Here is a 13,895-nt window from a genome sequence, read left to right on the forward strand (position 1 = left end):
TGCATTTAGAAGCTGCTTTTCCTAAGACTTCCAGTATGTATGAATTATTTGAAAATTATGTTACTTTTATTTCAATTAATTTATTCTGGATACTAAGGAAGTGTCGAATGAGACAGATACTAAGACCCATCTTTTGAAATCATCTAGTGTGCTTTATCCAGTTATTTTCAAAAACATCAGAGATGTTTAAACTTTTAAAACATGTATTAGAACAAAACTAAAAGAGAAACTAGTAGTAATTTAACTTTTTGATCAGTAAGAAAAAGTAGTTGATAAAATTCCCAGAAAAAAAAAATTACATGCCATTTGGGGAAAATATCTCATCAGAAATTTTTGCATAGGCCAAGCAGGGTGGCTCATGCCTATAATCTGAGCACTTTGGGAGGCCAAGGTGGGTGCACTGCTTGAGGTCAGCAGTTCAAGACCATCCTGGTCAACATAGCAAAACCCCATCTCTCCTAAAAATACAAAAATTAGCTGGGCATGGTGGCACACGCCTATAATCCCAGTTATTCAGAAGGCTGAGGCAGAAGAATCGCTTGAACCCAGGAGGCAGAGGTTGTAGTGAGCCAAGATTGTGTCACTGCACTCTAGAGCCTGGGTGACAGAGTGAAACATTATCTCAAAAAAAAAAAAAAAAAAGAAAGAAATTTTTGCATAGATTGATGCCAAAAAACTCATTTTTAGTATTGTGGAACATGGTGAGACACTATATAAAATTCCAGAAAAAAAGCAACTGGGGCCAGGGGCAGTGGTTCATGCCTATAATCCCAGCACTTTCGGAGGCCGAGGCAGGCAGATCACAAGGTCAGAAGATCGAGACCACCCTGGCCAACATGGTGAAACCCCATCTCCACAAAAAAATACAAAAAAATTAGCTAAGTGTGGTGGCGCACACCTGTAGTCTCAGCTACTCAGGAGGCTGAGACAGGAGAACTGCTTGAACTCAGAAGGTGGAGACTGCAGTGAGCCGAGATTGCACCACTGCACTCCAGCCTGGGCGACAGTGCCAGACACTGTCTCAAAAAAAAAGCAATTGGATTTACAGATTTGTTGTAAGATACAAATTCACTTCTGCCTTTATACTAAGAAATGTGTAAGCTAACCATATACACTTTATTTATTTTGGTGTTAAACATACTTTCAGTTTATTCAGAATTTTCAATTTGCTATAAAAATGTACCAATTAGCATAGATAAAAATATTACTTTAAGATCACTTGTTTTCTTTTGAAAATACATATGGACTGAGAGTTATAAGTTATATCAGAAATTGATGTTATAAGTTCTTGGATAAGCACGAAAGTTGAATGAATTTTCAACAAAATGTAATTAACATCTATGTTTTCAGATGTTACTTAGGTTAAGAAATGTGTTTTAGGATCTACTTACCAGTTTCTCTTTATGATGCAAATGTATGATCTGCCCTGATAAATAGCAAGGTATACTACTCCCCTCCCAAAAATAAAAGAAAAAGAGAAATCCATGGCACTATGTAAAGTAAGCACACTTTGTCATTAGTAAATAGATCAAGTGTGTCTGGAGAATGTTCCTTTGCCATAACTAGCAATCAATCATAATTAGCATACAGGTGTGCCGATAAAAAGAATTTACATGATAGGTTAACAAAGATAGGAAAGTAAGTGAATTTCCTGAAGGAGCTGTTTGTTCCTAATCAAAGAAATTGATACCTGTTAGCATTCACTGACACCTTATCTTAAAGGGAAAGAACTTTACTGGTGTCATCTGACCAGCCATTTAAAAACTGGAATCTGGTGGTGCCTGGACGTACAACACCACTTCCGCTGTCACAGTAAAGTCCACCATCAGAAGACTGAAGGAACTGAAAGACCAGTAGATGCTCCTCTACTCTTTGAGACATCAATGGCCTATAATAATAAATGGGTTAATTTATGTAACAACAAAAGTAACAAAAAAAATTGGAATCTAAAGTGATTCCTTAGTGGAGCAACAAGGATGGTTGCTGATGTACTGCGGTCTGTAGAGGTGGGGCAATATGAGAGGTGGAGGAAAAACCCGACTATGTCTTCCACGGCATGTTTACTCTTAATTTACTTGGTACTAAATCAAATGAAACAAGCCCTTGTACCAGCTGTTATTAATTGTCTTTAAACATCTGTCCTATTTTTCTCAAGGTACTTAAAATACAAGTGCCAGTAAGTGGTTCTTATATATTTTGGGGTGGAAAATTTATTTTTTCCTTTTCTTCTGATATTTTAAAAATTCATCGATCTGGCCGGGCACTTTGAATGGACTTTCTCTTTTTCTTTTATTTTTGGGAGGGGGGTACCATGCCTTGTTACTTATCAGGGCAGATCATACATTTGCATCAAAAAGAGAAACTGGTAAGTAGATCCTAAAACACATTTCTTAACCTAAGTAACATCTGAAAACATAGATGTTAATTATATTTTGTTGAAAATTCATTCAACTTTCATGCTTATCCAAGAACTTATGGCCCAGTGTTTTGGGAGGCCAAGGCAGGCGGATCACGAGGTCAGGAGATCGCGACCATCCTGGCCAACATGTTGAAACCTTGTCTCTACTAAAAATACAAAATTAGCCGGTTATGGTGGTACATGCCTGTAATCCCAGCCACTCAGGAGGCTGAGGCACAAGAATCACTTGAATCCAGGCGGCAGAGGTTGCAGTGAGCCGAAACTGCACCACTGCACTCCAGGCTGGCAAACGAGAGAGACTCTATCTCAAAAAAAAAAAAAAATTCATCGATCTTTCAAGATGAACCAAGGTTTTTAAAAATAATTATAGTAAACACTTCATTCTATTTTTTTTTGTTCCATCCCATCCCTGCCCAATCAGCCCTTCATTCTTTAAAAAACTTTCTATAATGCTTTATTTGCATGTTAATATTACGTGCTTTCTAAAAATGTTGTAAACTACCAAACTTATAAATTATCACTAGGTTATCAGGCGTACATTAGTCTTTATCAAAATAAAATAAAATTTCATTAAAAAAAACGCTACCAATATAGAAATTCTTGAGTATGATTCACATTTACTGCTGACACTATAATTTGTAACTCTTTTAGAATATATATAGTTCTCATGTTTTAGGTAATAGGTAATACAGTTTATTTTATTTTATTTTACTCTATTTTATTTTGAGACAGTCTCGCTCTGTCACACAGGCTAGAGTGTAGTAGCATGATCTCGGCTCACTGCAACCTTCGCCTCCCAGGTTCAAGTGATTGTCTTGCCTCAGCCTCCAGAGTAGCTGGGATTACAGGTGCACACTACCATGCACAGCTAATTTTTATTATTTTTAGTAGAGATGGGCTTTCACCATGTTGGCCAGGCTGGTCTCGAACTCCTGACCTCAGGTGATTCACCCACCTCAGCCTCCTAAAAGTGCTGTGATTACAGGTGTGACCCACCAAACCCAACCTAAAGTTTAAATTTTCCTTAAAAAAAAAAAGTGTCCAAAGACCTAAATGTAAGGGCTAAAACTAAAAAGCTCTGAGAAGAAAATATACAAATAAATCTTCATGACTTCAGATTTGGCAATGGGGACCATGGGAGTGACTGCTAATGGGTACAGGGTTTCTTGGGGGGTAATGAAAATGTTCTAATATCGATTGTAGTGATGATTGTACAACGTTGAAAACACATTAAAAACCACTGAATTGTACACTTTAGATGAGTGAAGTGTATGTAGGATTTATATTTCAAAAGGTTATTTTAAAAATTCTATACCATAAGCAGCTTGATACAGCTAATAAGACACTCACCTCTCTCTCAAATTCATCTTCCTCTTCCAAAAGATCATACACCTGCTCTAAAAGCTGAACTCCCAGGCCCCGAATTACATCAGCTCTCAAGACTTCAACTAGTCTCCTGATCTTTTCAGAACCTGGCACGATAGCTAAAAGGGAACAACAAAGACAAAGGGAAAAATAAACACTTTTACCACTACAGTAAGAACACCACAATTTTTTTAAATTTTCTATTTTATTTTTTTCTAAGTGACAGGGTCTTGCATTTTCATGGGGATGTCGTGCACTGTGACCATAGTTCACTATAGCCTCTAACTCCTGGGCTCAAGCAATCATCCTGCCTCAACCTCCCAAGTAGCCAGAACTACAGGAATGCACCACAACATCGAATTAATTCTTAAATTTTTTGTAGTGATGGGGTCTATGCTGTCCAGGTTGGTCTTGCACTCCTGGCCTCAAGCAATCCTCCCACCTCAGCCTCCAAAAGCACTGAGATTACAGGCATGATTATACCACACCCGGCCTTTTCATTTTTGTATTTTATTATTTTATTTTTATTTCATTTCATTTGATTTTTTGAGGCAGGTGTTACGCTGTTGCTCAGGCTGGAGTGCAGTGGTGTGCTCATGGCTCACTGCAGCTTCAACCTCCTGGGCTCTATAAATCCTCCCAACTCAGCCTCCTCAGTAGCTGGGACTAAAGGCATGAGCCACTTATGCCTGGCTAATTTTTGTAAACACAAGTTTTCATCATGTTGCCCAGGTTTCAAACTCCTGGGCTCAAGCAATCTGCCCTCCTCGGCCTCCCAAAGTACAGGCATGAGCCACGGCACCCAGCAGGCCTGTTTTTAAAAAAAATCTTGTTATACTGACAATCGTTTTCCCCTATGACAAGAGTTATTAATGACTTAAAATTTACATATGAGCTTAAGGTTCACTACCATCTTTTTTTTTTTTATTGCATTTTAGGTTTTGGGGTACATGTGAAGAACATGCAAGATTGTTGCATAGGTAAACACGTGGCAGTGTGATTTGCTGCCTTCCTCCCCTTCACCTATATCTGGCATTTCTCCCAATGCTATCTCTCCCCTACTCCCCACCCCCCACTGTCCCTCCCCTATTTCCCCCCAACAGAACCCAGTGTGTGATGCTCCCCTCCCTGTGTCCACGTGTTCTCATTGTTCAACACCCGCTTATGAGTGAGAACATGCAGTGTTTGATTTTCTGTTCTTGTGTCAGTTTGCTGAGAATGATGGTTTCCAGGTTCATCCATGTCCCTACAAAGGACATGAACTCCTCGTTTTTGATGGCTGCATAATATTCCATGGTGTATATGTGCCACATTTTCCCTGTCCAGTCTATCATCGATGGGCATTTGGGTTGGTTCCAGGTCTTTGCTATTGTAAAGAGTGCTGCAATGAACATTCATGTGCATATGTCCTTATAGTAGAACGATTTATAATCCTTTGGATATATACCCAGTAATGGGATTGCTGGGTCAAATGGAATTTCTATTTCTAGGTCCTTGAGGAATCGTCACTCTGTCTTCCACAATGGTTGAACTAATTTACACTCCCACCAACAATGTAAAAGTGTTCCTATTTCCTCTCCAGCATCTGTTGTCTCCAGAATTTTTAATGATCGCCATTCTAACTGGCATGAGATGGTATCTCAATGTAGTTTTGATTTGCATTTCTCTAATGACCAGTGATGATGAGCATTTTTTCATATGTTTCTTGGCCTCATGTACGTCTTCTTTTGTAAAGTGTCTGTTCATATCCTTTGCCCACTTTTGAATGGGCTTGTTTGTTTTTTTCTTGTAAATCTGTTTTAGTTCTTTGTAAATTCTGGATATCAGCCCTTTGTCAGATGGGTAGGCTGAAAAAATTTTTTCCCATTCTGTTGGTTGCCGATTCACTCTAATGACCGTTTCTTTTGCCATGCAGAAGTTATGGAGTTTGATTAGGTCCCATTTATCTATTTTGGCTTCTGTTGCCAATGCTTTTGGTGTTTTGGTCATGAAGTCCTTGCCTACACCTATGTCCTGAATGGTTTTGTCTAAATTTTCTTCTGGGTTGTTACGGTGTTAGGTCTTATGTTTAAGTCTTTAATCCATCTAGAGTTAATTTTAGTGTAAGGTGGCTGGAAGGGGTCCAGTTTCTGCTTTCTGCACATGGCTAGCCAGTTTTCCTAACACCATTCATTGTCCCCATTGCTTGTTTTTGTTGGGTTTGTCAAAGATCGAATGGTTGCAGATATGTTGTGTTGCCTCTGAGGCCTCTGTTCTGTTCTATTGGTCAATATCTCTGTTTTGGTACCAGTACCATGCTGTTTTGATTACTGTAGCCTGGTAGTATAGTTTGAAGTCCGGTAGTGTGATGCCTCCCGCTTTTTTCTTTTTGCTTAGAATTGACTTGGCTATTCGGGCTCTCCTTTGGTTCCATATGAAGTTTAAGGTGGTTTTTTCCAGTTCTGTGAAGAAGGTCATTGGTAGCTTGATGGGGATAGCGTTGAATCTGTAAATTACTTTGGGCAGTATGGCCATTTTCATGATATTGATTCTTCCTAACCATGAACATGGAATGTTTCTCCATCTGTTTGTGTCCTCTCTTATTTTGTTGAGCAGTGGCTTGTAGTTCTCCTTGAAGAGGTCCTGTACGTTCCTTGTTAGTTGTATTCCTAGGTATTTTATTCTCTTTGTAGCAATTGTGAATGGCAGTTCGTTCTTGATGTGGTTCTCTTTAAGTCTGTTATTGGTGTATAGGAATGCTTGTGATTTTTCACATTGATTTTGTATCCTGAGACCTTGCTGAAGTTGTTTATCAGTTTCAGGAGATTTTCGGCTGAGACAATGGGGTCTTTTAGATATACAATCATGTTGTCTGCAAATAGAGACAATTTGACTTCCTCCTTTCCTATTTGAATACCCTTTATTTCTTTTTCTTGCCTGATTGCTCTGGCTAGAACTTCCAGTACTATATTGAATAGGAGTGGTGAGAGAGGGCAGCCCTGTCTAGTGCCAGATTTCAAAGGGAACGCTTCCAGTTTTTGCCCATTCAGTATGATATTGGCTGTGGGTTTGTCATAAATAGCTTTTATTATTTTGAGATACGTTCCATCAATACCTAGTTTATTGAGGGTTTTTAGCATAAAGGGCTGTTGCATTTTGTCAAAGGCCTTCTCTGCATCAATTGAGATAATCACGTGGTTTTTATCTTTGGTTCTGTTTATGTGGTGAATTACGTTTATGGACTTGCGTATGTCGAACCAGCCTTGCATCCCCGGGATGAAGCCTACTTGATCATGGTGGATAAGCTTTTTGATGTGCTGTTGCAATCGGTTTGCCAGTATTTTATTGAAGATTTTTGCATCTATGTTCATCATGGATATTGGCCTGAAGTTTTCTTTTCTTGCTGAGTCTCTGCCGGGTTTTGGTATCAGGATGATGTTGGTCTCATAAAATGATTTGGGAAGGATTCCCTCTTTTTGGATTGTTTGGAATAGTTTCAGAAGGAATGGTACCAGCTCCTCTTTGTATGGTAGAATTCGGCTGTGAACCCATCTGGACCTGAACTTTTTTTGGGTGGTAGGCTCTTAATTGCTGCCTCAACTTCAGACCTTGTTATTGGTCTATGCAGGGTTTTGACATCTTCCTGGTTTCGGCTTGGGAAGATGCAAGTGTCCAGGAATTTATCGATTTCTTTCAGGTTTACTAGTTTATGTGCATAGAGTTGTTTGTAATAATCTCTGATGATGGCTTGTATTTCTGTGGAATCTGTGGTGATATCCCCTTTATTGTTTTTTACTGCCTCTATTTGATTATTCTCTCTTTTCTTTTTTATTAATCTGGCTAGTGGTCTGTCTATTTTGTTGATCTTTTTGAAAAACCAGCTACTGGATTTACTGATTTTTTTGAAGGGTTTTTTGTGTCTCTATCTCCTTCAGTTCTGCTCTGATCTCAGTTATTTCTTGTCTTCTGCTAGGTTTTGAGGTTTTTTTTTATCTTGCTCCTCTAGCTCTTTCAATTTTGATGATAGGGTGTCTATTTTAGACCTCTCCTTGCTTTTCATGTGGGCATTTATTGCTATATATTTTCCTCTAGAGATTGCTTTAAATGTGTCCCAGAGATTCTGGTATGTTGAGTCTTCATTCTTGTTGGTTTCGAAGAACATCTTTATTTCTGCCTTCATTTCATTGTTTATCCAGTCAACATTCAAGAGCCAGTTGTTCAGTTTCCATGAAGCTGTGAAGTTCTGAGTTAGTTTCTGAATTCTGAGTTCTAACTTGATTGCACTGTGGTCTGAGAGACTGTTTGTTATGATTTCCATTCTTTTGCATTTGCTGAGGAGTGATTTACTTCCAATTATGTGGTCAATTTTAGAGTAGATGTGATGTGGTGCTGAGAATAATGTATATTCTGTGGATTTGGGGTGGAGAGTTCTGTAAATGTCTATTAGGTTTGCTTGGTCCAGGTCTGAGTTCAAGTCCTGGATATCCTTGTTAATTTTCTGTCTCGATCTGTCTAATATTGACAATGGGGTGTTAAAATCTCCCACTATTATTGTGTGGGAGTCTGTCTCTTTCTAAGTCATTAAGAACTTGCCTTATGTATCTGGGTGCTCCCGTATTGGGTGTGCATATATTTAGGATCATTAGCTCTTCTTGTTTCATTGATCCTTTTACCATTATGTAATGTCCTTCTTTGTCTCTTTTGATCTTTGTTGGTTTAAAGTCTATTTTATCAGAGACGAGAACTGCAACTCCTGCTTTTTTTTGCTCTCCATTTGCTTGGTAAATCTTCCTCCATCCCTTTATTTTGAGCCTCTGTGTATCCTTGCATGTGAGATGGGTTTCCTGGATACAGCACACCGATGGGCTTTGGCTTTTTGTCCAATTTGCCAGTCTGTGTCTTTTGATTGGGGCATTTAGTTCATTTACATTTAGGGTTAATATTGTTATGTGTGAATTTGATCCTGCCATTTTGATGCTAGCTGGCTGTTTTGCCCGTTAGTTGATGCAGTTTCTTCACTGTGTTGATGCTCTTACCATCTGGTATGTTTTTGGAGTAGCTGCTACTGGTTGTTCCTTTCTATGTTTAGTGTCTCTTTCTATGTTTAGTGCCTCTTTCAGGAGCTCTTGTAAAGCAGGCCTGGTGGTGATGAAATCTCTGAGTACTTGCTTGTTCTTAAAGGATTTTATTTTTCCTTCACTTATGAAGCTTAGTTTGGCTGGATATGAAATTCTGGGTTGAAAGTTATTTTCTTTAAGGATGTTGAATATTGGCCCCCACTCTCTTCTGGCTTGGTTTGTGCTGAGAGATCTGCTGTGAGTCTGATGGGCTTCCCTTTGGGGGTAACCTGACCTTTCTCTCTGGCTGCCCTTAGCATTTTCTCCTTCATTTCAACCCTGGTGAATCTGACGATTATGTGCCTTGGGGTTGCTCTTCTTGAGGAATATCTTTGTGGGGTTCTCTGTATTTCCTGGACTTGAATATTGGCCTGCCTTGCTAGGTTAGGGAAGTTTTCCTAGCTGATATCCTGAAGAGTATTTTCCAGCTTGGATTCATTCTCTCCGTCACATTCAGGTACACCTATCAAACATAGATTAGGTCTTTTCACATAGTCCCATATTTCTTGGAGACTTTGTTCATTCCTTTTTACCCTTTTTTCTCTAATCTTGCCTTCTCGTTTTATTTCATTGAGTTGATCTTCAACCTCTGATATCCTTTCTTCTGCTTGGTCAATTCGGCTGCTGAAACTTGTGCATGCTTCGTGAAGTTCTCGTGTTGCCTTTTTCAGCTCCATCAATTCACTAACATTCCTCTCTAAGTGTCTATTCTCGTTAGCATTTCATCAAATCTTTTTTCAAGGTTCTTAGTTTCTTTGCATTGGGTTAGAACATGTTCTTTTAGCTCACAGAAGTTTCTTATTACCCACCTTCTGAAGCCTGATTCTGTCAATTCATCACACTCATTCTCCATCCAGCCTTGTTCCCTTGCTGGTGAGGAGTTGTGATCCCTTGTAGGAGGAGAGGCATTCTGGTTTTGGGTGTTTTCATCCTTTTTGCACTGGTTTCTTCCCATCTTTGTGGATTTATGCACCTGTCATCTTTGTAGTTGTTGACTTTCAGATTGGGTCTCTCAGTGGACGTCCAGTTTGTTGATGATGAAGTTATTCCTTCTGTTTCTTAGTTTTCCTTCTAACAGTCTGGCCCCTCTGCTGTAGGACTGCTGAAGTCCACTCCAGGCCCTGCTTGCTGGGGATCACCTGCAGCAGCTGCAGAACAGTAAGGGTTGCTGCCAGTTTCTTCTGCTATCTCTGTCCCAGAAAGATACCCGCCGAATGTCAGTCTGAGCTCTCCTTTATGAGGTGACTCTTTGGATATATGGGGGTCAGGGAGCTGCTTGAGGAGATAGTTTGGCCTTTATAGGAGCTCAAGTGCTGAGCTGTGATCTCCTTTGTTCATTTAGAGCTGCTGGGCAGGTATGTTTAAGTCTGCTGCAGCAGAACTCATAAACCCCCTTATTTTTCCCTCTGGTGCTTTGTCCCGGGTAGTTAGGGCTTTATTTATGAGTTTCTGTTGTGCTGCTGCCTTTTTATCAAGGCTGCCCTGCCCAGTGAGGAGGCAGCCTAGTCACTCTCTGCCTGCAGAGACTTTGCTGAGCTGCTGTGGGCTCCACCCAGCTGCCGTGTGAACTTCCCTGCAGTCCTGTTTATATGGGTGTAGTTAGAACTGCCTTGGCAAAGCCAGCCCACCTCTGTAATGGCGGACTCTCTCTGTAGTGGCGGGTTGCCTCAGCAACGGTGGGCTTCCTCAGCAATGGCAGACTACCTCCGTAGTGGAGTGCCTTGGTAATGGCAGACGCCCCCCACCCAGCCCCACAGAGCTGGACCTTCCCGGGTTCAGCTGTGCTTGCTGTGAAACTCTCAACCCAGAGTGTTTCCAATTGCTGTTTTTTTGTGGGGGTGGGACCAGCCGAGCCTGATCACCTGGCTCCCTGCCTCAGAGCCTTTTTTTTTAGTTGAACGGTCAACTCGCTCCCAGGTGTTCCAGTCACCTGTTGAAAAGGCGCCGGGATCTGTGTGATTACCCATGTGGTGACTCACTGCGCTGGCTGAAACAGCGGTGCTGAGATTCACAGTGTTTTTTTGCCCGGGAATCTCCTGGCCTGGCTCCCTGTTTCAGTCCCCTTTTTAATCAGATGAATGGGCAACTCTGCCTTCCCGGAGCTCCAATCGCCAGCTAAAACAGTGCCCGGACCCATGTATTTTGTACAGAGAACCACCGCCCTGGGGCGTGGCAAAGCAGCCGTGCCGGCCAAACCAGCTGCACTGGCGACCTGTGGGGCTCCTCCATTTGGGAATCTCCTGGTCTGTGGGCAATAAAAATCCATCTGGAAATGCGGCATCCACACACCCTCTGCACTTTCACTGGGAGCTGCTGCTCCTAATCGGCCATCTTGGATCCCTCTCTGGTTCACTACCATCTCTTAAACCTAAAAATACCACAACTGTCTAACTTGAAGAAAAGTCACATGAAAAACCACAAACATTTATCTATTTACATTTACGTTTAAACATCAATTTTCATGCAACTTTTCAGAAATACTTCTGTTGCATAACACAGGATATACCTTTTATGGAGATATGCAAATAATCTTGAAAACACAAAAAAATTTACAGGGATTAGTTGTTTTGACACATTTCTCCAATAAACACATGCTCTCCAGTTTGCTCTAGAATAAACTGGGCTAGGCATAGTGGCTCATACCTGTAATCCCAGCACTTTGGGAGGCCCAGGTGGGAGGATCACCTGAGGTCAGGAATTTGAGACCAGCCTGGCCAACATGGTGAAACCCTCTCCCTACCAAAAATAGAGAAATTAGCCGAGAGTGGTGGTGCATGCCTGTAGTCCCAGATACTCAGGAGGCCAAAGCAGGAGAATCGCTTGAACCTGGGAGGCGGAGGTTACAGTGAGCCAAGATCACGCTATTATACTTCAGCCTGGGTGACAAAGTGAGACTCTGTCTCAAAAAAATTAAAAAAAATAAAAAAAGAATACACTGATCACCTGAAGGTAGCTCTTTAAAATGGAGTTCTTCTGCCTCTTCTGCAACTTTCCCATGAAGCATCAGTGTGTCCCGAAATTTCTGATGAAGTCTGAATTCTGACACTGGATTTGCTACTAGGAGATCGTCACAGCTCTCTTTAGAATCCAGTTTCAGGGTCTGGGTCATCAATTGTACCAAAACATCAATTTCATTTGTCTGATCTTTCCTGGGGGAAAAATATCCCCTTGTTATTTAATTGGCTTCATGAGAATTTTTCATTAAAAAATTACATGCAAAACGACCTACTTCCGCTTTCAAATATCCAAGTAAGCTCCTACAGACTAACCCTTCTACAAATAACAACTACAAACTCTGGACAAAATGCAAAACTGAAAAAAACTAAAAGCAATGCAGAATAAACAAAACCTGCAGGCAGATCTTGAAGAAGAGTCAACATCTTTTAGCCTAAGTATAGGCCATAAACAGATCAAAGTGCAAGAAAACTCACAGTCTTTCTACAGAAAGGACAGAGTTCAGAACAACCACTGTCACCAGAAAGTGAGAGAGGAATCTTGGAGAGAGTCTGAAAGAAACGGCCTTAGCTTTTGTGTACAAATTCTGCCCAACCATTTCCAAGTAACTTAACTATACTCAAGTACAAAGCTCAAGAATATTTAAAGAAACACAAAATACCAGCTTCCAATGAGGTAACATTCAGTGTTTAACATCTCATCAAAAATAACCAGATGTGCAAAGAAGCACGAAAATATCATACATTTGTGAAGAAAAAATCAGTTAATAGAAACATATCCAAAAGTGACACGACTGATAGAATTAGTAAATGAGGAGATGAAAATGGGTACTATAAATATATTCCATATGGCCAAGGTAGAAGAAAACATGAACATGTTAAGGAAACACACAAAGATATAAGAAAAAGTCCCAAATCAAATTTCTAGAGATGAAAGATACAATACATTAAATAATAGGATAGTATTAATAGATTAGACACTGCAGAAGAAAAGATTAATGAACCCAAAGACATAGCAATAGAATCTATGAAATATGAAACAGAAAAAAGTAAAAATAGGTCAAGTGCAGTGGCTCATGCCTGTAATCCCAGCACTTTGGGAGGCCAAGGCGGGCAGATCACCTGAGGTCAGGAGTTTGACACCAGCCTGGCCAACATGGTGAAACCCGCTCTCTACTAAAAATACAAAAAAGTAGCCAGGCATGGTGGCACGTGCCTGTAATCGCAGCTACTCAGGGGGACTGAGACAGGAGAATTGCTTGAACTCAGGAGGCAGAGCATGCAGTAAACCAAGATCATGCCACTGCACTCCAGCCTGGGCAACAGAGTGAGACTCCGTCTCAAAAAATAAATTAATTTAATTAAAAAAAAAAAGTAAAACTAAACAGAGCATCGGTGAGCTGTGGCACAAATTTAAGGAGTCTAATATACATGTAATTGGAATCCCTAAGAAGGCAGGAAGAAGTCCAAAAAAAAGAGTGAAGAAATAATAGCCAAAGGTTTTCTTCTTTCTTTTCTTTTTTTTTTTCTTTTGAGACACAGTTTCGCTCTGTCGTGGAGGAGGCTGGAGTGCAGTGGGGCGATCTCAGCTCACTGCAACCCCCGCCTCCCGGGTTCAAGTGATTCTCTGGCCTCAGCCTTCTGAGTAGCTGGGATTACAAGAATGTGCCACCACGCACAGCTAACTTTTTTGAACTTTTAGTAGAGACAGGGTTTCACCATGTTGGCCAGGCTGGTCTCAAATTCCTGGCCTCAAGTGATCCACCTGCCATGGCCTCCCAAAGTGCTGGAATTAAGGTGTCAGCCACCATACCAGGCCAGCCAAACTTTTTCTAAATCTGATGAAAACTATGTATCTATAGGTCTAAGAAGACATTCTTGAAGATTTCCAAATCAAAATCAGACGTGCAGCCGGGCAAAGTGGCTCATGCCTGTAATCTCAGCACTTTGGGAGGCTGAGGCAAGCAGATCATGAGGTCAGTAGATCAAGACTATCCTGGCTAACATGGTGAAACCCCATCTCCACCAAAAATACAAAAAATTAGCCAGGTGTGGTGGTAT

The 13,895-nt window shown here is 40.7% G+C and overlaps 1 protein-coding gene across 6 annotated transcripts in view; it reads right to left on the bottom strand.

Annotated features, from left to right (window-relative positions):
- NEK4 (NIMA related kinase 4) overlaps positions 1-13,895 on the bottom strand; it is a 68,451-nt gene that overhangs the window by 19,114 nt on the left and 35,442 nt on the right. For 5 of the 6 annotated variants that reach the window (XM_012460706.2, XM_012460707.2, XM_064367198.1 and 2 more), the window contains exons 13-14: positions 11,824-12,029; positions 3,770-3,903 (exon numbers count right to left, since the gene is read on the bottom strand). In XM_012460706.2, coding sequence (XP_012316129.2) covers positions 3,770-3,903; positions 11,824-12,029 — 340 coding nt within the window. Of the gene's footprint in view, positions 1-896; positions 2,721-3,769; positions 3,904-11,823; positions 12,030-13,895 lie in introns of those variants that run through there. The other variant, XM_064367197.1, reaches the window with a different exon arrangement.

The sequence above is a fragment of the Aotus nancymaae genome, unplaced genomic scaffold, assembly GCF_030222135.1.
Source record: "Aotus nancymaae isolate 86718 unplaced genomic scaffold, 86718_ANA_hifiasm-v0.15.2.pri h1tg000067l, whole genome shotgun sequence".
Classification (NCBI taxonomy): domain Eukaryota; kingdom Metazoa; phylum Chordata; class Mammalia; order Primates; family Aotidae; genus Aotus; species Aotus nancymaae.